We start from the raw sequence: 23,861 nt of genomic DNA, 5'->3' as shown, positions 1-23,861 counted from the left end.
CTGATTTAAAACTTTAGAGTCTGGGTGTGTTTTAAAATAACCCATAGAGTGACTTTGTAATCCATTTTCCCTTTACCATCAGATGGAACTTTTAGAAGAGAAAAACATAGTCAAGACTCAGTGTCGACAACTGGAGAAGATAAAAGTTGAGTGTGATAAATTGACAGAAGAATTAACCCAAAATGAAGAAGAAAATATAAAACTAAAACGGAAATGTGAGTTTGTAGAACAAGAACTGGAGAAAAAGGTAAAGTTAACTGGTTTAACCTTTGGTCTCTCTGCTGATAAATACCTAAAATAAGTGATGGATTATAGAAATAGATGGTAAATTTAAATTTAAAAAAATACATGTATGTATTAAAGAATATACCCAATCATACTGTAGTACACAATTTCAGTATAAGTGAAAGAAGACAAAACTGCTTTGGCTGGGTTATGAATTGTATCCTCCAAAGATTCAGTAATACTATTTCAGACTTGAAATATAAATCCTGTTCCTCCCTGATATCTAATATAGGTAACTAACAACTGTTTAACCAACCACTTCTTGTTTTCTTCACATTTTTCTTAAAGATGCAGTGCAGTTATGAATAATTTAGAGCTAATTTGAAGTAGGTGGAATGTAAGCACAGTAAAAGAAATTCTGACTAATGTTGGAGTGGAAGATTTTTGGTTTTTGAAGTATGGAGATAGAAAAATCTTAAGCCTGGCATTTCTTTAGCTTGTTAAACTAATAGGAAGTGTTTTAAAAGCTCAACTTGTCAGACTAATAAAAAGTACCTCAAATGAAAATTCAAAATATGTTTTTTCTAGGTTGGCATTTTAGTGCTAGAATATCTATTATTCAGGAAATATGTTTGTAGGAGTGTACATAGGCTTCTTTAGTTGGTTGTGAACTAGCTCCAACCTTACCTAATGTTGGGAAGATACAGTTTTTAGACCAAGTTTTTGTCTCTGAACTGAAAAAGAATGTAGAAGCTTTTGAGAACACAATCCTATTATCTCAGCCCTTGAAGGTAAATGCAGAAGGAGAGTTCTACTTGATTACATTAATTGGTTAACTTAAGAAAATATTTACTGTTGTGGTTTTGTTGTGGATTGTCAGAAGGAGTGTTAGGATGGAGTAAATAATATCACCTCTTGAGAAATCTCAAACTAGCATAGTGGCATTGACATGTGATGGACTCTGTTCAGTGATTAATGACATAACAAAATACTGGCACTGAAAACATATAATATGATCCTATAACTTTCATAGTACTGATGTAGGTCAGAACTGCTATTTCAACTGTCATTTTCATAGTACAGAAATACTGAAATCTGTGCATCTTAAAAATCTTCCTTCAGTTTGAAAAAACTACTAATTCAAGTACTTTTGTGTTATTTAAATGAAAAAATCAGACTGTTTATCAGGTATGTGTTTTCACATTTGTAGGTCACCTGCATTAAAAACACCTATTTTGCTAGTAGAAGTAACACCTATGCATAAATATGTATACAACCTCATGAAAGGAGGTAGCAAGGAGGGTGTTGGTCTCTTCTCCCAAAGAGGACAAGAGGACATAACCTCAAGATGTCCAGGGGAGGTTTAGATTGGGTATTAGGAAAAATTTATTCACACATTGGAAGAGGATTCCCAGGGAAGTGGTTGAGTCACCATCCCCTATTTAAAAGATGTAGATGTGGTACTCAGGTGTGGTTGACTTGGCAGGGCAGGATTTGCAGTGGATTCAATGATCTTAGAGTTCTTTTCCAACCTAAATGATTCCGTGATCCCATATGTATCCCATTCACAGAACCTGTATGTTAGACATACCTAGCTCCATACTGGTGTCTCATAAGAGCAGTGTGTGAAGATTTCCAACAAATACACTTTAAACAGTTTTACCTTGTCATTGTGAAGGTCCACAATTAATAAAGTTTCATAATTATTATTCTTACTCTTCTCACCATTCTCAGTGCACTTGCATACACTAAAATATTCCTGTTAAAGTGTTTGCCCTTCACTGCACTACATCCTCCTGATCTCTGCAGCAGACAGGTGTGTTTCAATATCACTTTTTCTCACAAGATGAGGATTTTTTTAATATTAATTACAATGCATAATTCAATGTTTTGTGTAATCTGCCAGAGGTTTTCTTCAGTTTTACATGGTGGCGCTATCACAGATATAAAAGAAGTGAATCTGAATTTTAAAAACACATCTAACATATTTAATGAACTTTCTGACATTAGATAAGTTAAAATGCTTTCTTTAGTGCTACTCACTGTCCTATGAGATATTTTTTGAGTAGTTTTCCTTTGAGAGCACACTGACCGCCAATAAAATTTACCTATAGGGATCTCTTCTCTGATGATAGAGATTAGATGCTTGTAACTGGTTCATGGCAAAAGATAATAAGTATTTGTTATGGGCTCTCTACTTGTGAGAAGGAGATTTGTAATAGAATGTTTATTTTTGACTTTGAAAATAAGCTTTTTGATTGTTGAGTTTGGATTTGGTAGCAGTTTCTTCATAACTGATTTACAAGAGAAGGGGGAGAATCAAGAGAAGAACTTATGAGTGCTAAAGAAAGGTATTGTTTTCCCGTGGCAAGGAATTGAACTTTGCATGAATGAGTATATTGTGATTATAAGATTGAAAGATATATTGCTAATGATGTATGTTATATTACTAATGCAGTAATTTCTCTTTGTTTTGTTTTTCCTCTTTCACTCCAGGAAAAACAGATCAGCAATGAGGAAGATCATTTGAGAAAGATGAGTGAGGCCAGACTGCAGTTTAAGGATCAGCTGCGTCACTTAGAAATGGAACAGCAATCCATTCTCTCCATGATAGGAAGTGAAATTGATTCTGCTTGTGAAATTTTTTCTCGGGACTCTGTGGAAAAACTCAAAGTAATTCTAAGTTTTAACTTAGTAATTCTAAGTTTAAGCTGCAGGCTTTGTTATTAATGAAATTTGTAGTAGAACTTGTATTCATTGTTGTCACCTATTACTTAACTGTACAGATAATTTATGGACAATAGCATTATGGATATTTAGGTGGTTCAGAGAGACATTGCTAGGTATTAGAATGGGATTCTAGGAAGATCTGTTCATATATTACCAGTACTGCTTTCTTTTGCAATTTCTTTTTTAATAGTTCTGCTTTTGCTTTAGTGAGAGGACCTTACATCAGCCAGAGTTTTGAGGCAGGTTTTCCTAGGCCATGTTCCTAGAGTTGGGAAGTCCCCAAGGAAGACCTAAAATGCGTTTAAAGTTGGGGGAAAATGAAAGAAAACTGTTGTTAAAATTCATTTAGATGCTTTGTTTTTTAAGTAGAGAAGTAAATGCTGGAAATGAAAAGAATTTATAATTTCCTCTTCTGGGGAGCAGGTCCTTGTATCCAGAAAACTCTGACTCAGATTTTCAGGAAACTGGTAGCTTGCTGTAATTTTTTCTTCGCTATTTTATTACTTCTTCTGCAACCCCTGTCTCCCTCTAGCTTTTCTCCTGACCATTCTGGTTTGCTCCCCAGGTACAGAAACCACTCTTCCTCCCTGCACATGATTCTACAAGACTAATCCTCTTAAATCAACATTGTACATTGCTGAGAATAAAGAAAACAGAGTCTGACTCAGCTTGTCGCCACACTCAGTAGCATTTTGGACATTCACAAATGCTTGACCTGGTGGCTTTTTCCAGAGTACACTCAGATTACATCTTTTTCTATTTTGCGGTTTAAACAGAGGATACTTTGTAGTTGCTGGTCACTTGATTGGGCTGGGCTGCTTTTCAAACAGGAATTTTTCACCATTGACACCATTTCTCCACTTACCTATGGAGCTGGGATGTTGCACCACAAAAACAGATGAAAATTCTAAGAAAAAGTATTTGGTAAACAAGCTTTCTGCTCTGTATCCTTACATATAAGTTTTTTTTTATTAAATCTTTATCTGGTATAGTTGCCACATTCTTGATCATTGAACCATGCCTTCTTGGACTTGCTTCCCACCTCCTGCTGAATCTTTGGCTTCTGGATAAAGTTTTGTAGATCTCTGATACAATTCTTCTTATTTATCCCCTCTAAGTTTTGACCAGTGACAAAGTTAAACCAGTTTTGAATCTGAATTTTTGACTAGACAGCAAATATGAAAACAAATGTTAAACAGTTTTGTGGTGCCTGGTATGATTTTTTTTTTTTTTAAAGAAGGTAAGAAGGTTTCTTTACTGTATTTTCCTCTACCCCAATACTTTAGATATTGGCAAGGTTTCTAAAAGGTTTCATACAAGTTCTTTGCTTCAAGAAGTTGGCACTGCAACTGAGGTGAGCAATGAGGAATTTGATGGATAAATACTTGTATTAAGAGAAGTTAAATACTAGGCTTAATCTTTCCAGACAAAAAATGATTTGTTTGATTAATTTCCAGTAAGCAGAAAACACTTTCTCCTTTCTATGTCTCATTCCCATTTTTATGTCTTTCTTTCATTCTTTTCCATAGGCAATATCACTTACACCAACAGTTCTGAATGATCCTCATCGCTGGTTAGCAGAAACAAAGGTAATAGTCAAACCTCCTGAAATTTTACTGAATAAGCTAATATCCAACAGTTGTGCACCCTGAAATAGTGGGAGGTGTCCCTGCACATGTCAGGGGGTTGGAACTAGATGATCTTTAAGGTTCTTTTCAACCCTAACAATTGAGTGAGTGGATGAGTCTGTGAATGGATGGGTCTGAATCAGTTGAAAGTGTGTTTGAAAAGGCACTTTTGGCAATAATTCTGGTATTCCCAGACTGTTACTTCAACTGATGGAATAATTTTCCAAATTTTTCAACAAGAAATAGCTGTCTCTATAGCAAAATAAATAACAATGTTATTTTCACAAAAAAATGCATTGAAGTAACTGCAGTGAGAGCCTTTAGATCTGTTTCAATTATTTTCAGACAATGAAAACATGAGAATGTAGTTGTCAGGTTAAGTTTCTCTTGCAGCATTATCACAAGACAAGAAATTATTTAAAATAAGACTGTTATTAATTAAATCTAAAAGATATTAGATTAGATTCTTGTGAAATGAACTATTTTCCTTTCCTCTTTGTTTGAATCTTTTGAATCCTATAATGTGTGTGCAAACATGCTTGAAAACATCTTCAAGGTGATGACTGGTAACTCATAAATCTTGCCTTTCATTTTGCAGCTTTCCTCCAGCTCCCCCAACTCACACACATAAACACATTTCTTATCCAATATCTTTTAAAAGAAATAAGTTTCTCATGATCAGAGAAGATCACAAGAAACTGTGGAAGACAGCTTCAATTTTATTTTTTTTTTGCTTCATATGAAAAGGAGAATTGACCTAAGGAAAAAAAATTGTAAATGTTTGCATGTAAGAGAATTTAAGGTTATTGTGTCAGACTTGTAGACCAAGAAAGACTACCGCTAGATAGAAGAGATAAAATTAGATTTGAAGGAGAAAGGTTATGCAAGAAGTATTTTCTTCATCTGAAAAAGTGACAGACATATTATTAAAAAGAACTTTCAAAGAGCACCTAAAATCATTTGCGTATGTTTCTCACCTAAGTTCCTTTAGCTGCTAGAGGGAAGTCTAGAATGAATGACTACTTAAAATTCCACTTTTATTTTCTTTTGGTTTTAAATAGGCAGTGTAAAAGTATTCCATTTGATCACTTCTAGATTTACTATATTGTTCATGACTTTATCGATGAGCTCTTATTTTTCTCCTCTACGTGAACCTTAAATATTAACTTCTGCTGACCAGAAAGGATTGATGTCACTTTTTTAGAATGGATAAATGCTTTAAATTCTGTCAACATGAAATAGAGAGAGAAAGGTATTCTGAAAGGAAGAAGTATCTCTTGGTGTCTATGTGTGCACTAGTTCAACTGGAATTTCCATACTTACACAGGAAACTCATGCTTCTGATTTAAAAAGAAATAAAATCATATAAAAGAAAATCAGTGTATTGGTTTTTCAATCTCTGAATGTCCCCTTCTGTTGTTATTATTATTCAGTGATAGGTACAAATTACTAATCTTTGACTCCAAAGATAATTTGATCAGTGAATGGTTGTGTCCTCTTATTTTCATTAGAATTCTTTACTTTTTATTGTCCCATTTTTTTAATGTAGACTAAGCTTCAGTGGCTGTGTGAGGAGGTAAAGGAGAGAGAAAGTAAGGAAAAAAAGCTGCGATGCTACTTACTGCAAAGCCGAGAACAGCTCCAGCACTTTACACAGATGAAGGAGACTGAACATCAGTCTCTCTTTAAGCAGATAAAAAAACAAGAAAAACTTTTGGAAGAAGTTCACAGAGAAAAAAGAGGTATGTTGCTAGTTCAATTTTTCATTTTTGTTAATAAAAGGGAGAAAGAATTTATAAATTGTAATTCCTATGACACATTTGGATATATTTAATCAATTAGTTATTGAAAACTGTAATTTGATAATCTGCTAGTGGTAACCAAGAAAAAAGTTAGGGGTTTTTGTTTTCCCTTGCTGACAAAAAAAGGCAAATATAATCAACTATGTTTCAACCCAGTACAATGGCTGAATAACACAAGAGTTTGCATCATGCACAGTGAATATAAAAATTATTTTTCAGCTGTACCATCTGAGACATTCCATGACCTGGGCAAAGAGGAATATACAAGAGTCTGAGGCAGTGTGAATTAGATTGCTGTTTACATAGCTCCCTGTGTCATGGTACAGTCTTTGATTGTATTCTATTACCTCAGTTTCCAAAGGAAGGTGCTACCTCTCAGGTTTTCTTCTTGTGTTTTCTTTAAAAGGCTTGTTTTGGCCTTTATTCAGGGCTCCATACTGATATGATGGGACAGAATAAGCACTCTCTTTAATAATTTTGGTAGTTGTCATTTTATGTTGACTCTCAGATGAGAGTAAACTTTTAGTAAGTGTAGTTATAGCTTCTAGTAGCTGACTTATTATTGAAAATGTTTTATGAAATGTAATGAAAATAAAACAGCTGCCTGGTTTGGAGGAACAGAGTCAATTTTCTTCCTAGTAACTGGAGCATGCAGTGTTTTGGATTTAGTACGAGAATAATGTTGTTAGCACGCTGACGGTTTAGTTGTTACACCCTAAGTAAAGGACTTTTGAGTTTCCCATGCTCTGCCAGCGAGCAGGTTCACAAGCACCTGGGAGGGAGCATGGCCAGGACAGCTGACCCAAACTGGCCAAAGGGATATTCCATACTACAGAACATCATTCCCAGTATATAAACTCAGGAGAGTTGTCCAGGAGGAGCCAGTCACTGCTGACGAATGGGCTGGGCATCACTCAGCAGTGAGCAATTGTATAGCGCATGACTTGGGGGGTTTCTGTTTTTATTTCTAGCTTTTGTTGTCTCCCTTTTCATTTCAATTGTATTATTTTTATTTTATTTTGTTTTATTACTTTATTTTCATTAGGTTTTTATTTATTATTTTATTTTATTTCAATTCTTAAACTGTTCTTATCTCATCCTGGGGGTTTTAGCTTCTTTCTTATCCTCTTCCATATCCCACCAAGTGTCTGTGTGTGTGAGCAGTTGGCTGCATGGTACTTAGTTGCCATCTGGGGTTTAACCACCACTACAACAGCAGTAACAAATAAAAACATTCTTGTAAATATTTTATAGAACAATGCAGGTTATTTGTTTTAAAAGAATAAGAAAATTCTGTCAAGATTTTCTTCCTCCAATTACAAAAAAATTAGAAAGAGAACGTTTTGATCTTTCAAGCTTGAATGTTTCTACTATTATCCTTCATTTTTTTAAAAAGTTGACACCCAAACCCTTATATGACATTAATAGTGCTTAGTGGAATAATTATCTGCTAAGATGATATCCCTGAGGCCTTATTTGCCTTTTTTAATAAATAAAACAAACCTTATTTAGTTCTCAATTCTTTTGAACCTTATTTGGTTTAGGTTTTGTGGAACAATTCACAGCCTGCATTTAAATTTCAACCTATAGGTGAAGTTATCATAGGAAATTATTAAACTGAAAAGAGTGTTAAGAAGTAATACTATTCACTGAGCACAATAAATATTATGTAGTCTCATACCTTCTATTTATAAGGGCCATGCCTTTTTCCCCTACAAGTATGCTCAGTTTCGTTTGTTACTTCACAAACTACAACTTTTGCAATTTTAAGTTCTGCTTTGTCTATTTCTAGAGGTGGATGCTGGTTAAAAGTAGATAATAAAAAGAAATAAGTTACATAGTTATTAAAGTTTTCTATGTAACAGAAACCAGTAAACATTCTTTAAAATTCAACCCAATAGAGGATGAGAAATAGGACTATAAAAAGGAGGACAGGTTGCCAACAATGCAGGCCAGTGTTAGGTTTAAAGCCTGGGGTCAGGGTGCACACACATGCTAAGGATCCAGAGCCACATGGGTACGAAGATAGCAACAGAGGAAGATAGGTGACTTTGACTGCTGCTGGTGGATTTTCCCAAAATATCCTCCTTGCTGTCTTCACTTAAAAATATTCATAAAAGATTAATTTTTGTTTTGAATTTTATTTCTAATTTAAATAATGGTAATGCAATTTACTCTTTTATAGGAAAATAGTCTGAAAATACTCAATTAAAGTTTACATAAATCAAAACTTATGAAAATGAGACAGAGAAATTGTATTCTTAAGAAATTAATTTATTAATTTCCTTTCAATTATAGTTCTGATTTTATAGTTTATTCATGCTTTTTAGGGAGAAAGAATAAAAATAGAGATTTTTGGTGGACATACCCAAAGTAAGTAGGATGAATTATTTAAATTGCTTTGTTGATGAACACATTTAAGGAATTTTTATAAGCTCAAATAGATCTACTAAAACTTTTGACTATGTAGGTTTTTGTCTTTCCCCTTCACCAAAGTGTTTGTAAACATCTAGGATATTGTAGGCTTTTACATCCTCCTTATGAGTTTCTGTAGAAGTGTTAACATTAGCGCAGTCCTACCTTTGATGGTATAAACTGGCTGTCCATGTGGTATAATCCTGACAAATACAAGTAAGATAACATAAAGATTCATGAGTTAATGAATAGAGAATGAAGACAAATGAAGTCCTGTAGCATAGAATTTCAGGATTGTTTATAGAGTAGCAGAAGTTTCGTAGTTATCTGATGATGCTACAAGGTCAGCTGCAGTTTTCTTTCCTTCTTGATAAGCGTACCATGCTGGAGAGTATAGAAATTCAGAAGTCTAGCCATATTTGTAAATTAAGTAGAACTGAAGAGGATGTGAGTTCTGATTTCTGGTTTGCAGATTTGTACTTTGGATACAGTTCACTATTTAACAAGGTACTTGTCTAGTATGCTACACAATGGGATATTTCATTAAGTAACAACTTGGATAAAAATAAAAATTTATTGGATTTTTCCTCCTAAAGTGATTTTGTTCTTACAATCAAATTTATTTCAATAGCATTCATTGCTCTAGATATTCAGTATTTTAACAAAATGAACAGAAGTCTGAAACAAAAAGTATAAATTCCAGTTTCTTAATTAAGTTTCATTTGCATTCTGGGATCATTGAGCATTCCAGTGTTCTTACAGATCTGTTTAAAAATTAATTTAGGTAAGAAGGATTTTATTTTTCTTATCTTTTTAATACCATACTCACAAATTCCACCCAAGACCTGGCCCAAATTTCTTTCATTTATTGCCTTTTATATGGTCTAGGCACTCTGGGTAGTCTGAAAAGCTTATCATTCAAATCAGTGAAAGTCTGTATTTGGTCCCGGGAGCACCCATTGGTCTTAGAGATTTAGATTTACTTTAGTTGCCTTTCCAAGAAAATCTTCTTGTTATATATTGACATGTATAGAAGGTAGACAGAATGTGGTATGTAGTGGTGAGACATGGAGTCTGCACAGTTGTTTTGTTTCAGGATAATGTACTGCTACTTCAGAATATCAGTACTATCATGGATAGTCAACAAAGAAATGTTTTGCAAAATAAGATGTGATGTATTTGGCAAACCTGTATCTGTTCTTTTTTTTGTAAAGCAATGTTAATAAGGCTGTAGTGATGTAAGGAGAGCAGGTGCATTTCTCTCATATACTGACCTTACACTGATTTAATTTAATTTGGAGATATAATATTCTGCAAAGAGTGTTTTACATAAAGTCCCAGGTGATGCAAGACGTATTCTGTACCAATTATCAGTGTCTACTGAGGTAATACTCTGTAATCACACTTAAATTGTTACACATTTAGAACTTCTCTGATGTAGATTATACTGCTAAGTAAGGCTTAAGAAGGTAACAATACTAGTCCTCAGATATGACAGACTAATGTTACAAGCACAAATCTATACAGGGCAAGTCAGTTGTGTTTTGTTTATGCATTAAGATTATCATTCATGCATTTGTCATTGTGTATTGTCTTAGATTTGAGGATACAAAAATCAAATATTGGAAGACTTACATTTTAACTGGTTTTACTGATGGTGTCATCTCCGTGAATCATACGGGTACCTGCTAGTTTTATCACTTTTGATGAAAATAAGTACAAAGATTTTGATAAGTGATCTCTGAAGCAAGATATACATTTATTTTAATTTTCTTTTTCTGCTAAGCTCCATAAGGATTATTTGTTACATAACTGCTGTGGAAAATGTAGACTCTAAAGAGCCTGTTATGTTAAAGTTGATTCAAAATGTAGGTAAAACATTACTTTGACAAAACCTAATCTATCAAATTATATTCCCTTTTTTTCTATTTTATAGTCAGTAAGTACAGTTTTTGTTTGAGCCAGGAATAATAAAGCAGAAAGTGTAAAAATTTAACATACAGAAACAGTGTAGTATATTGAGTGCAGATATACTGACAATGAACAGTTTCTGTTACTTACACTGAGGCAAAGTATGAAATTGGAAACCAGTGAAAATCAAAACATTATAAAATCTTTCTATTATGATGTATTATGTTTAATTTAGTAGTAAAGTACATGTGCTGTTCTGAAGATACCTTTAAGACTGCTTCTGCCCTTTCAGCTTTGTTTGTTTGTTTCCCATTCATTTTCTTTTTCCCATATATTGCATCATTTTGCCCCTGTATGACAACACAGTCCTTTCTGTGGCAACAAGAAACATCACAAGGTATTTTCAGGTCATCTCTTATTGAACAGTGAATGGGAACATCAAGTAGAAAAAACTCTTAAGCATGCATACATACAGGAAGGAATCTGAAGGATTTCAAAGAAACTCTCCATAATACTTGGTTTTCATGGTGAACTTCAAAATGCATAAAGTTGAAATATTATTACTATTAAAATAATTGATTTCTTCTTAATAGTGCTCTTGCCCTTTAAGTAATGTTTGGTTTTTTTAATGGGATGGGGGAAGGAGGAGGGAGGACTTCTAAGTTATTTTAAACTTTGCCAAAATGAACCTGCGTTCAGAGTCTTAGAAGAATGGAAATAAGCCCAAATAATTTGGAAATCTTACCCTGTGGGGGTTTTTTTTGTGCTAGAAAACTGGAAAGATCAGTCTGGACATGGATTGCTGTAATTATCTAGTATTTTTCTGCAACTGTTTTCTTTTGCCATTATCTTTTTATGCACTCATAAAAATATGGCTGCCATTGTGAAAAAGAGAAGGTAAGAGATGGGATCAAACTGTAGCTAAGATGTTTTTAAGACTTCCTTTGATTTCTTTTTTCTTTCTGAACCACATGCTCTAGATGTGTATCTGAAACTTATGTATGATTTATAGTTTGGAAAGCATGATGTGTCCTTTAAACATTAAGTTGCTGAGTTTGTGGTGCTCACTAACAGTAAGAGACTAAATTTATTAGTTTTACCTCTTGGTTTACCTGTACATAGTGGAAACTAAATCAATATTAACAAAAGTAACCTGGGAGATGGGGATTTAGTGTATATTAAATAGTTAGAATTTATTATTTAATATTTTCTTCCTTTTGTGAATTAATGACTTTCTTCTTTAAACCAAGCTAAAAGAGCTGATGTTCTATGAACTACTGGGGTTTTAGGTTTTATACAGGTGTTGAAACGATGGCATAGGACTGTATATAATCACAGTTATAACTTAACAATGGTTTAACACTACATAATAAAGAGAATCTTGTAATCAACTGTACAACTTTATCAGGACTGCTTGAAATTAGTATGAAAATGTTGTCATGATTTCAGGTTATGTAGTGTTTCTATACCAAATTGATATCACTGATTTACAGGTATTAAAGAAAAAAACTCAACCAAAACAAAAACCATCCCAACACAGGCACTTTCACTTGTCTTGAATTTAATACTTTCCTGAGAAATATATTACAGAAACATACTCTTTGTCACTCAGTCTTCTTTAGGTAGAAATAACATCCCCAAGGAACTCTTTAGTATCTGATAAGATGCCTGTTTAATTAAATAAGATGCTGTTTTATATGAAATGAAACTGAACCAAGGGCTCTGTGGTCCTCTCATGTATTGCCATAGTCAAAGTCATATTAGTCAAAAATACAGATTAATCAAGTTGGAAATTTGAACAGAAATAAAAAAAAATTACTGCCCAAGATTTTAATATACCAGAGCTCTTGAAATTAAAAAAGTATTTGAAATCTTGTATATTGCTATATTATAGATTCAATATCTTTCTAAATTAGAGTTTGTGTAATGGTTTTGTCAGGCTCTATTAGAATATGTTTTTCAGTGTAGTTTATTGCTGTGTTAACAGCTTTTATATCCTTTATATTCAGCTGATATGCTATTTAAAACCCTTTTTTCCCTAAAGTGAATGCTAATGACATTGCCCATTTGGAGAATAGAAGTTTAAGTCCTATATCACTACTAAAAAAATTCTCATTTTAAGAAGAGCTTCGGTCATCACTAATACCAATTCTTGATGTTGGCTGTACACAAGAAAATAATTTTAATTACAGAATATACTTTATAAGTGAATCCTTGAAAAAAAAAACTGGCTGGTTTTGGTTTTACTATATAAAGATTAAATTAAATGTGATATTTAATCTCCTAGCATATTTTTCCTTCTACTGGTTTAAATATGACAAATTTCTAGGTTGAATATTTACTCTGATCAGCATGTTCAGGGTAACAACTGTCTGTAACTGAAATTATCTTTTGTTTCCTTCTTGGTTTGGGTTTAACAAAATGGGAACTGTGATTGATACTTTTAAATGCTTTACATATTTTGTAATTAAAAGGCAAAATCCTTAAAAATGTTTTAAAGTCACATAAGACAATCAAATTAACTGTATAGTTCATACAGTACCAGTGATTAGAACAATAAGCTACAAAGTGTTTTTATGAATTTAACAAATACTTCTCTGTAATTTATTAAAAATGGATTTGTAATAATGGGCACATATATCCGAATCTTCTTTACTGTGGGCAGAGAGAGTCACAGTATTTTTCTTGTCTGCCTCTTATTATGTCTTTAGGATAAGGTCATGCAAGATTTGCATTCTTCTGCCTACTTTGAAGGACTCCAGTTGCAGGTTATCAGGTTATTAGGCACTGTAACTAAACATTGTTGCTGTAAAGAATTATTTTCTTGCTGAAACAGATACAGTATCTGAGTCATAGAGACAACATGCTAGCTCCTGGTTATGTAGAAAAAATAAAAAGAACTGAGGATAAAGCTTGGTCCCCTATTCTTCAGTCTAATTTCTTGATTCTACACCACCTTTCTACTCTGAAAATTATTTTTTAAAATACAGATGTTCATATTGCAGTACTTATTTTCCAGTATTTGATCAGCACCTTTGTGCAATATTATATACTGTCAGTATGTAAATATCTGTTTAATGGAAAATATTTTAACATAAAATTTATCACCTTAATTCTTGTTTCAAAATTCCAACATTTTAAGCAAGATTTTGTTGTGGATTTTTTGTTTGTTTTAGTATATCTGGTAAATTGAGATACCTACCACTAGAGAAAGAAACAAATTGCAAAACCAAGAAAACATTCATTGAAATATAAATGTATTTCATGCATATGTACATACTACATCAATAAATGTTGTACATACTTCACCTGCCAGGACAGACATTTTGTCTTCTTGATTTTAATTACAGTTGATGACTTGGCCATGAAACATTACTTTCTTGATTAGTTTGAAGCTCTCAGAGCGGGATTTTCTGCAAAGAATGTTTGAATGTTAGCTGTATGGAAAAAATGCTTCCATTTGCGAGGTCAAATGACCAGACAGGATGCCATTTCTTGCTAGTACAATAACAAGATTTTCCCACCAAGGAATAACTCAAAACCTAACTACAGCTGAGAAAATTAGAAATAAGCATTGCTATTATGGCTTTCTTCATAATTGACAGCTTAGTTTCTTCCATCTTCCTCTAGAGCGGGTGTGGTAGATGGGGTATTTTATAACTGCATTATGTTTGGTTTCAATGAGCCATACTAACCTCTGTGTGTATGTGCTTTGTTGAAGTAAATGTTTTCTTAGAAGCTGTTTGGCTCTTAGTGATAGATAGGGCCATGCAGCAGAATTAAGCTTTCTTAAAGCATTTATCAAGGAGAGAATCTGTGGAGCTATAACTCTTTTGTGTGCTTTACTACTCTGATTTATTAAAATGTCCAAGCTGCTAAAAGATCCCCTTTTTTTCTGAGATTGGAAGGGAAACTTAATTTCAAGACCAGTATCTTTGAGCTTCCTATGTTATCTGCTCTCCTATTCTGCGAACGTTGAAAATGGATTGTTTAGCTCTGATCTTCAAACAGCCCAATTAAGAAATGCACTTATAAGTTCCAAAGAATTACTCATCTCAAGTAACAAGTGACCTTGGCTAGAAAAGCTTTCTGTTTTGCCTCCTTCGGTTTGCCCAGTTACTTCAATTCAAATGAGTTGTACTAGCTGCTGCAAAAACCTTGATACCCTTAGACTGTTCCTTAGCTAATAGGTCCAAGATCAGTTCTCTGTATATTTCCATTAAGATATGCAGCTGCCTTTCAGATGTAGCCAAAAGGAAATTTGCTGCTATGCATAAATATGGTTGGGATGATAAACATCAAAAAAAAGAAAAGCCTAGGATATTAAGAGAGAGAACTCGCTGAAGAAAGTGGCATTCAATTTCCTGTTTTGTCATTTATATATGCCATAACATAATTTTTATGTAGCTGCTATGCCCATAAACATATCGACACAATTTTCTAAAACAAGAAATGACAAATTATCTTTTCAAACTTGCAGTTGGTAAATGAAAACAAATTAAGTTTCAATTTCTTTCTGTGTACTCCTGGAAAATTTTATTCATTATCAGAAAGGAAATGTTTCTCCATTCAGGAGAGAATTGTAACAATTATATATTATATGCAGTGACAAAACAGAATGTTCAACTGTATTTTCTGTTTAAAATGTCAACTATTTTAAAGGCCTCACTTTGAGAACATTTCTCACTATATTTTTCTTTATATAGTGATGATTTTTTTTGTTGTTGTTTATCTTTCCAGGTTATTCAGTAGGGTTTCTAATCAAAACTGTCGAAGAAAAAGCCATTGTTCAGTTATCTTGCATAGGTCTGCTACAAACAGAGGTGTGATGACAGGTCACACGTACAAATTCAAAATAATCATGAGTTAGTGGGGCAAATTGCAGTTTCCCATTCACAGAGGCATTTAATATCACTGAATTCATTCTTCTGTTTCTCTCACTACCCTCTCTTGTACTTTCTCCTTCCCTTGTTCCATGTCTGCCCTTCTTTGGACCCCTCTAATCATATTTGACTCAATATTAGCCACATAGGACTGTCTGGTTTCTGCCATTATGCTCTGATCTTGTCGTAATGAACTAAGACCCTCATGGAGGTCCAGGTTTGTCCATTTTGTCAAACCAGGACAAAGTAAGCAAGAGCAATGCCCAACTGGAGTCAGGGAGCAAAGAGACCTCCGTGCTTTTTGGAAAATGCAATCTGCAAATGCCATCTCTGATGTGATCTGACCACATCTGGTGGAACTGGAACATTTAGTGCTGGCACCATGTCAGTTGGGGTTGCACTGGCTTCTGTGGGACATGAAGTAGGAGTAATTACATAGTCATTAGTACTCAAATTAGCTTATTTGAAGCTATCTCTTTTAAGTAAAGAACTTTTTGACTGTTAGGCTTAAAGTTTGCTGCCTCCTCAGCAAATTTGTAAAGTAAAATTTGAAGTGTTTATTCACTAGCATCATTCATTAGATTTTCTAAAAAAAGTCTGTTCTCAAGATTTATTCCTAATAGGAACATTTTTGCCTCCTTTCCAGCACTGGTTGGCAGTTTTACTGCTGCATGAGTAATCAACACCTATATACTGGATAACTGTTTCATCTTGAAATAGAATCAAGTAATTTTTGAAACATCATCATTTAAGGCCTTCTAAGCATTAATAATCATCACACAATGCTTAGTGGCAGAAATTCAGCATGTCACTGTGACATGTGTTTTGTTTGAGTTTCTAGAGTATCAAAATAGTTTCTAAATTCAGTAAATCTCAATTATTTCCTCAATTATCTTTATTTTTAGGGTTTTAAATCTTATTTTTTTCCTTGAAAGAAACTGCATAGTTATAACTGAAAAGAGACTTCTGTGATTGTAGTCAAGTCATGCCAGGCTCATGATAGTCTGAAAGAAGAGTTGGAGTCTTTTTATAGATATTTCAGTAAATGGTAGCCAAAAGAAAAGCATTACAGCTTACTCCAAATCAAGTGTTTCTGTTCAAATACCATGTGTATGTGTGTTAATGAATTCTCTTTGCCACATGTATCTTTGATAATAAGCAAGATGAACTTTGAAACTGCTTTCCCTGGTACTGAAATTAAAATAATATTTTATTGCTACATTTAATGGTACTAAAAATGAGGAAAGTTCGTATTGCACTTAAAAAAATTTCTGGTTTTTTGCCTGCAAGTAGAAGGCATAACCCAGAAGCTACAATGATTAGAAGGATTTCACTGTTTTGATTGTTTGAGGTTTGGATTTTGTGTTGAATGTGTTAATGTTTATTTACAGGGTATTGTTCGCTAGCTCATGTAAGAGGAGGGCATAGACAGTAAAAATGGTGGGTTTTCCTGCTATATTCTATCAGGATTTTTAACTTGAGCATGTTAAATGAAAAAAAAAATATTGGCATTTGAACCTTCGGGTTTGTTTGATCACTGGCATCTTTATTAAGATGGCCGTGATGATTGTTGATGCAACTTTACACAGAACACAAAGAATGTTACAAGTGAGATTGTTTCAAGACTCTAAATATTGAGCACTAGTCTCCAAACTTTATTGATTGCATGCCCCATCAGTAAAAAATTTTTGAGCACACCCCCTTAATATATGTATATTTATTTATTGAAAATATACACACACAAATATAAAACTTGATAATACATAAATATAGACACCTTTGTAAGTGCAGCCCTACTGAGCTAGAAAACCATTATTCCATGCCTTGATCACGTTTTCATAATGGAACCATCTTTGATTCAGAATGAGATGTTTTTGTTGTATCACTTCAAGTTTAGTCTTCTGATTTGTCCATGTCACTAACTGCTTCTTAATGAAACGTACTAAAGCATCTAGGAAGTGATGCTTGCTTGGGAAGCTGTTCTTCAGTGATTTTTTTTTTTTGACTAGACACCTTAAGAGTTTTTGGAATCCTCTACAGCATGTCTGCTAGTACGTAAAAGTCATTCAAAGGAAAACAACAGAATGCTTATAGCCGTTCTTCAAGATATGTTAAATACATATATACTCACAACTCTCCCTCTTACTCCTCCTACAGTAGCTTCCAACTGAGAATCAATGTGGTCCAAAATAGATATGGTAGACATAGTTTAGTGTCTCTCTCCCAGGTAATAAGTTAGGCAGTTGCTAAGACATAATGAAATTTTGTGCTATTGTTACCTTTTGTATTCATAAGAATGTTCATAGGAATATTTTGCATGAATTTCAGTGCACTTCACTTAAGTGCACGTCAGCTCTGTGAAGATAGGGAAATATTTTCTTAAGCCGTGTTTAAATGAAGCTCAGAAAATTCCCCAGGAAGAGTGAGGAGCCAGAAATAGAACTCAAAAGTTTCATGTAAGAATCAGGAAAAAAAATTCTCATTCTTTTGACAAAGACCTCTTAAAAATATATAAGCAGCACATTAGAACCTATAATTTTTTTGTTTGGTAACCTTGTAGTATAGTTTTTTGAATAAATTTAATCTCATATTCAGACAAACTGTTCCAATGCAGTCATATTTGGACTGTAGAAGAGGTTACAGCAACTCAGCCTAGTATCTTGTGTACTTAAACTGCATCTGTGAATATATCAATGCTTGAACTTTTGAATTCACTATAAGGCAGACACTGATATTTATGTAGAACTGATGAGGAGAATTTAGGACATAGAACTGATAGAGAGTTATAGAACTGGGTTATAGAACTAATGAGGAGAATTTAGGACAGTTTTTTGGGACAAGAGAAATGTTGGGAGTAATTTTCTAAATGAAGTATCAGAGATGGCTCACTTATCAATATTTATATCAAATACAAATCAAAGTGAAAAGAAAATAATAAAGAGAAATAGCAGAATGAAACATAAGGAAGAATTATCAAAGGAAGTAAATTAGAAGCAAGATTTATACATGTAAAGAAGTTTTTGACAGTCCAGACATCGTGTCAGAAACAAAAAGAAACATTTTTTTTTCCACATTGTCCCAAAATTTCTAGCATCCAAAACAACAAATAAGTTAAATGAATCGTAGAATATCCTGGGTTGTAAGGGACCCACAAGGATCATCAAAGTCCTTGTCATGCACCGTACAGCCCTGAGAATCTCACCATGTACCTGAGAGTATTCTCCAAATGCTTCTTGAACTCTGTCAGGCTTGGTGCTGCAACCACTTCCCTGGGGAGCCTGTTCCAATGCCCAACCACCCTCTGGGTGAAGAACCTTTTCTTAACATCCAGCCTAAACCTGCCCTGACACAGCTTCAGGCCATTCTCTTGTGTTCTGTCACTTGTCACCACAGAGAAGAGATCAATGTCTGCCCCTCCACTTCCCTTCGTGAGGAAGTTGTAGACTGCAATGAGGTCTCCCCTCAGTCTCCTCCAGGCTAAACAGATGAAGTGATCTTAGCTGCTCCTTGTATTGCTTCCCCTCAAGGCCCTTGACCACCTTTGTAGCCCTCCTTCAGACACTCTCTAATACCTTTATATCTTTTTCATGTTGTGGTGTCCAAAACTGCACACAATATTCAAGGTGAGGCTGCACTAGTGCGGAGCAGAGCAGGACAATCCCCTCCCTCAACCAGCTGGTGATGCTTTGCCTGATGCCCCCCAGGACACGGTTGGCCCTCCTGGCTGCCAGGGCACTGCTGACTCATATTCAACTTGTCATTGACCAGGACCCCCATGTCCCTTTTCATGGTGCCATGGTCATCCTTGCCCTTCTTGAAATCTGGGACAATGTTAGCCAGTTTTCACTCATCTGGGATCTCTTCAGATTCCCAAGACCATTTAAAAATGGTATTCTTTTGAGTTTGGAGCTCGTTGTATATGTGGAAGAAAAAACTATTAATTTAGATACATATAAGCAGCTGTTTCAGTCTTGGTGGTCATGAGTACTGCATTGATTGCAGTGATGGAAACTGAATTAAAATCTTTAAAGATAGTGGAATATGCTCAATGTGAATATAAGTATAATAATTTGCTAACGGACTAGAAAACTCTAATCAGTATTAAAATCGCTTGAGACATATAGGTTTGGGTTCTTTTTTTAAATCTTGCTTGGGGTTACATAAATGCATTCTGAAATGCTCATAATTTATTGACCTTGTTTTACTCTAACAAAAATTAAGGTTCTAAGAAATACCTATTTCTCTAGAGCTCTTTAAAATAATAATATGGTTATGTAGAAATTCTCTTAATGGTTTGCATGCATGGCAGGTACTGTTTCAATTAAAATAGTTTGAAGCACATACCAGTACTGTTTTACATCTCTGTTATTTTAGTCCCAGGGTGATTTCTGGTGTCTAGCCTGATAGTACGAGGGTCCGACCTTGTTGAAACATCTTTTAGTATTGAATGTTTTTGAACTGTGACAGTTGCCATTCATCACAACCTAACACAGGTACAGGGCAAAATTGCAGTTGTTCTGCCTCTACTAGCCATGAATATATCCATTCTGAAACACTCTGTTTAAACTGGTTGAATTAGAAACATCTTGATTCACCCCTCAAAACAGGGCCTTCGTGTCAGATTCATTGCGTGAAGGGACAAACTTGTAAGTGGTATAATATGTGATTAAACTTGGCTGTGTACATGTGTGCAAGATAAGTAATTTCTAGCTGAGAGAAACTGGTTTATTCAAGCTGCTTGAAAATTCCTTCAGACTGGATTGAAACCTGCCTGGCTGCCTTGTGCATCTCCCGGAATGCTGCAGTATCTGTTCAGTAGCTCTGTGGGAAACATCCAAATGATGACTGAAACCCATGGGATGTGTATTGGAAGTGAAAATGATAGGAAATACTTGACATTAAAAAAAATTATGATTTTGAATCAAAGCAAATTTAAAGATAATATGATCAGAGTGTCTAACAAAATTATTTCTCAGGGATTTGCTATACACTTATGTAACTTAAAACATCAATATCTCGGGTTACAAAGTTTGGGAAATCCATAATAGTTTTAATGTATTACTGAAAACACTGACTTGTGTTTTGGAGAAGAGCTGTTCTTAGCTTGATGATGCAAAAAGTGTGTTGACAATTTTCTTCAAACTGCCATTTTTTTCCTAAAAATAACCTGGATTTCTTGCTTTAATGCCACATAGTAGCAGTATTTTCTGTGCTATATGAATTGTTTTATATTTTCCTGCATGATCTGCAACTGCTTCAGGAGGTAAGAGTCTTGAATCAGATCTACATGCAGCCTGCAGATATTGGGGTAGTTTACAGCATATTATCTGTAAGCAAAACTGAATTTAAGTATGAATGTCAACTTCAGAGTACTCTGAATCATGTTGTAGCATTTTTCACTATATGAGTAGATATTTGTGACTATAAGAACTGATTCTGTGTACAGTTCTGTATTTGTGCATTCCCCTTTGCCAGAACAATGTGAACATAAAAATGTGTTATTGATCCAATTTGTAGACTTTTTTCTGGCACATCAGTGTTCTCTGAAAATGTGAAGCAGAATGTTGTCTATAATTATCTTCAGTTGCTTAAAGTGGGAGGTCATGCAGTGTTGGAAATCAAGAAGTTGCTGCTCCAGGTAGAATAAAGTCCATGTCCTGTTTCCCACTCTTGTTACACCCAGCACAGATGTAAAGAAGTCGAACATTCCGGTTCATGAGGGAGTTTAACCATTCTAGTTAATTATTGGCACATTAATGGATCAGCTAGAATAAATAAGATAGTACTATTGTATTTTACTGATTCCAATCAACAAATATCTGCTCCTAAATCTATTTTTTGATACTTTTCACCAGCAGTAAAAATTACAACTGGGGTATGTGTGTGTGGAAAAAAGTCTGTCTGAATAGCTGCATACCCTTTTTTTCCTCACTTATCTGAATGTTATGATGGAATATAAAATCTTCATCTCCAGGTTAATATTTGCAGATAACAAACACATACTGTGTTGGTCCAGTGTCAGGCAAACTGCAAAAGATAATGATTCTTTCAGAATGTTTTAAATCTGTATTTTTCCTGGAAGTTTGATCCATTAAATCTAAGCCCTGTAGTATAACTTGAAAGACACTTAGTTGGTGTTCACTGATACATAGCTTAATGAGATATAATCTTTACATCTGGATCTGGAATTTAACCACTGTAAATAAATTGTTTTTGTAAAACTACACAAAAGTATGATCCCTAATTTTGCAGGCAATATCGTTAACTTACTGGTGATTTTGAGTGGTATTAAACATGTAAAACATTTGATTTTTTTAATAGTTTTAGCTTATAGTTCATATTTAGTTAGCTTCATATTTAGTTAGAAATAAAAAAAGGGAATATCTTTATTTCTACATCTCATTTCTCTTGTTATCTTTTTCCATGTATTATTCATCATTTGGGAAGAGCCATCAATGCCTTTATAATGCTTTCTCATTAATGCTCATTCTTCTAGACAATTTATAAATTTATGTGTTCTGTCTCCCATGAGAATAAGGATATATTGCTTAGAAAAAAACCAACAAGAATCCTATGGCTACATTAGGCCTTGAAAGATGACGATAGCAGGATTGTTTTAGCGACCCATGCCACTGTGCAATCTCCTTTAGGAAAAAAGTTATAATTCCAGAAACTCAGAGACTGTTCATAGCCTCCACTAGGGCTAGTGACCATCTTTAGTCTGTTGCAGACACAATGCATTCTCTGTCTCAAATTTATTGCAACATTATTTTCTGGCAATGATGACATAAAACATGCTTGCACAAGAAATTAAATATGGGAAGTGTTTTTATAATTTTAAAACAAATCAACAGAGCTTTTCAGATCAAGTAAGCAAAGTTGTTCTGTCATTATAAATAACAGTGTCCAAAAGAATGATGTAATATGCTGTATTTTTATGGGACTTTTTGTATAGCTGTTTAATATATATTGCTTTAATATTTACTTTTTGCTTTAGGTTTGGAGAAATCATGCTATTATTTTAGATGGAGTACTAAATGGAAGCATCAGTTTAAATGCAGAACTTGATTATATTTAAATGGTGACTGTACAGTAGGTGTATGTTTTGTCAGTTAAATAACACTACTTCAATACCTACCTGCCCTTCTGGGGACAGAGTTTTTGAAGCATCCTGCAGGACAACCAATTTAGGCAGTGCTATAATTAAGTAAATGGATTCTAGATAACCCTGATGTCAGACGCAAAACTTTCAGATCTAGAGACTGTTTTCAACCCAAAATTGTCACATTAACTAATGTTGATGATGGCACATTTGGCTATGGTAATTTATATGGCAGTTGAATGACCGGATTGAAAAGCATACCAAAGAGTAGTCCAGAAAAACATAAGTTTACCAAAACAAAGTGAAAATGAACAATTTTATTAATTTTAAGAAAGGATTTGAAAAAAAATTGCGTGGAATCTAGGAAAAAAGAACAGCAAGTCAATCTCTGCTTGTGAAGGAATTAACTAAATTTTTTTACATGTTATCTACGTTGCTTTTAAAGGACTAGTGTCTGGAAACAAGTATCAAATAATCTGCATGCAGTCAGAAATGAATAATGAACTATGAGAAAAGAGCTAACAGATTGGGTGTTCACAGTGAGGCTTCATAATGAGAGAAAGAGAAAAAGTAGATTAATTTGTCTCCTTTCCTTTATATCTCTAATGTCAGTGGAATATTTTGTATTGTAAATCATTGAAGCTTCTTTATGACTGAACTATGCAAGTATTGGTAATCTTTATTTCTTAAGGAAGTAAACACAGGTACTTTCAGTTAGCTGTTCTGTACTTGGATCCTGAGGGACTTGACAGTCAGAATTCAGTTCTGTGAGGTTGTCCAGGCAGTTTCATAATCTCATAACTCTCCTAATTGCTAACAAACTGGAACTTATCTGAATTCAGAGTCAGTCTCTGGGTTAGATAAAGCAATGCTCTTCACGTACAAAGCTTATGAGCAAACTTCTGATAGTTGAAAGATTAATAAGCCTGCAGCATGTTTTTTTGTTTTTCCTGCTCTTCATAAAGTTATAACTTCAAGGTTTCCCAGAATTCTAAACATGTTGCAATTTATCAAAAACATGATTTTAATCATAAAAATATGTGCATAAAATACAGTAGAAAAGCAACTCGTGACATATCTTGCAGAACTCAAACAAAATTAATTTATAATGTGAAGTGTTACATGTGTGCATGTATGTGCCAATGTCTGTAATTGTCACACTAGT

The 23,861-nt window shown here is 34.0% G+C and overlaps 1 protein-coding gene across 5 annotated transcripts in view; it reads left to right on the top strand.

Annotated features, from left to right (window-relative positions):
• CEP128 (centrosomal protein 128) overlaps nucleotides 1-23,861 on the top strand; it is a 181,196-nt gene that overhangs the window by 46,494 nt on the left and 110,841 nt on the right. For all 5 annotated transcript variants that reach the window (XM_064658899.1, XM_064658900.1, XM_064658898.1 and 2 more), the window contains 4 exons: nucleotides 83-247; nucleotides 2,722-2,898; nucleotides 4,485-4,544; nucleotides 6,133-6,325. In XM_064658899.1, coding sequence (XP_064514969.1) covers nucleotides 83-247; nucleotides 2,722-2,898; nucleotides 4,485-4,544; nucleotides 6,133-6,325 — 595 coding nt within the window. The remainder of the gene's footprint in view (nucleotides 1-82; nucleotides 248-2,721; nucleotides 2,899-4,484; nucleotides 4,545-6,132; nucleotides 6,326-23,861) is intronic.

Source organism: Pseudopipra pipra, chromosome 6 (assembly GCF_036250125.1).
Source record: "Pseudopipra pipra isolate bDixPip1 chromosome 6, bDixPip1.hap1, whole genome shotgun sequence".
NCBI lineage: Eukaryota > Metazoa > Chordata > Aves > Passeriformes > Pipridae > Pseudopipra > Pseudopipra pipra.
Note: the sequence above shows the minus strand (reverse complement) of the source record. Positions and strands in the feature narration are given on the sequence as shown.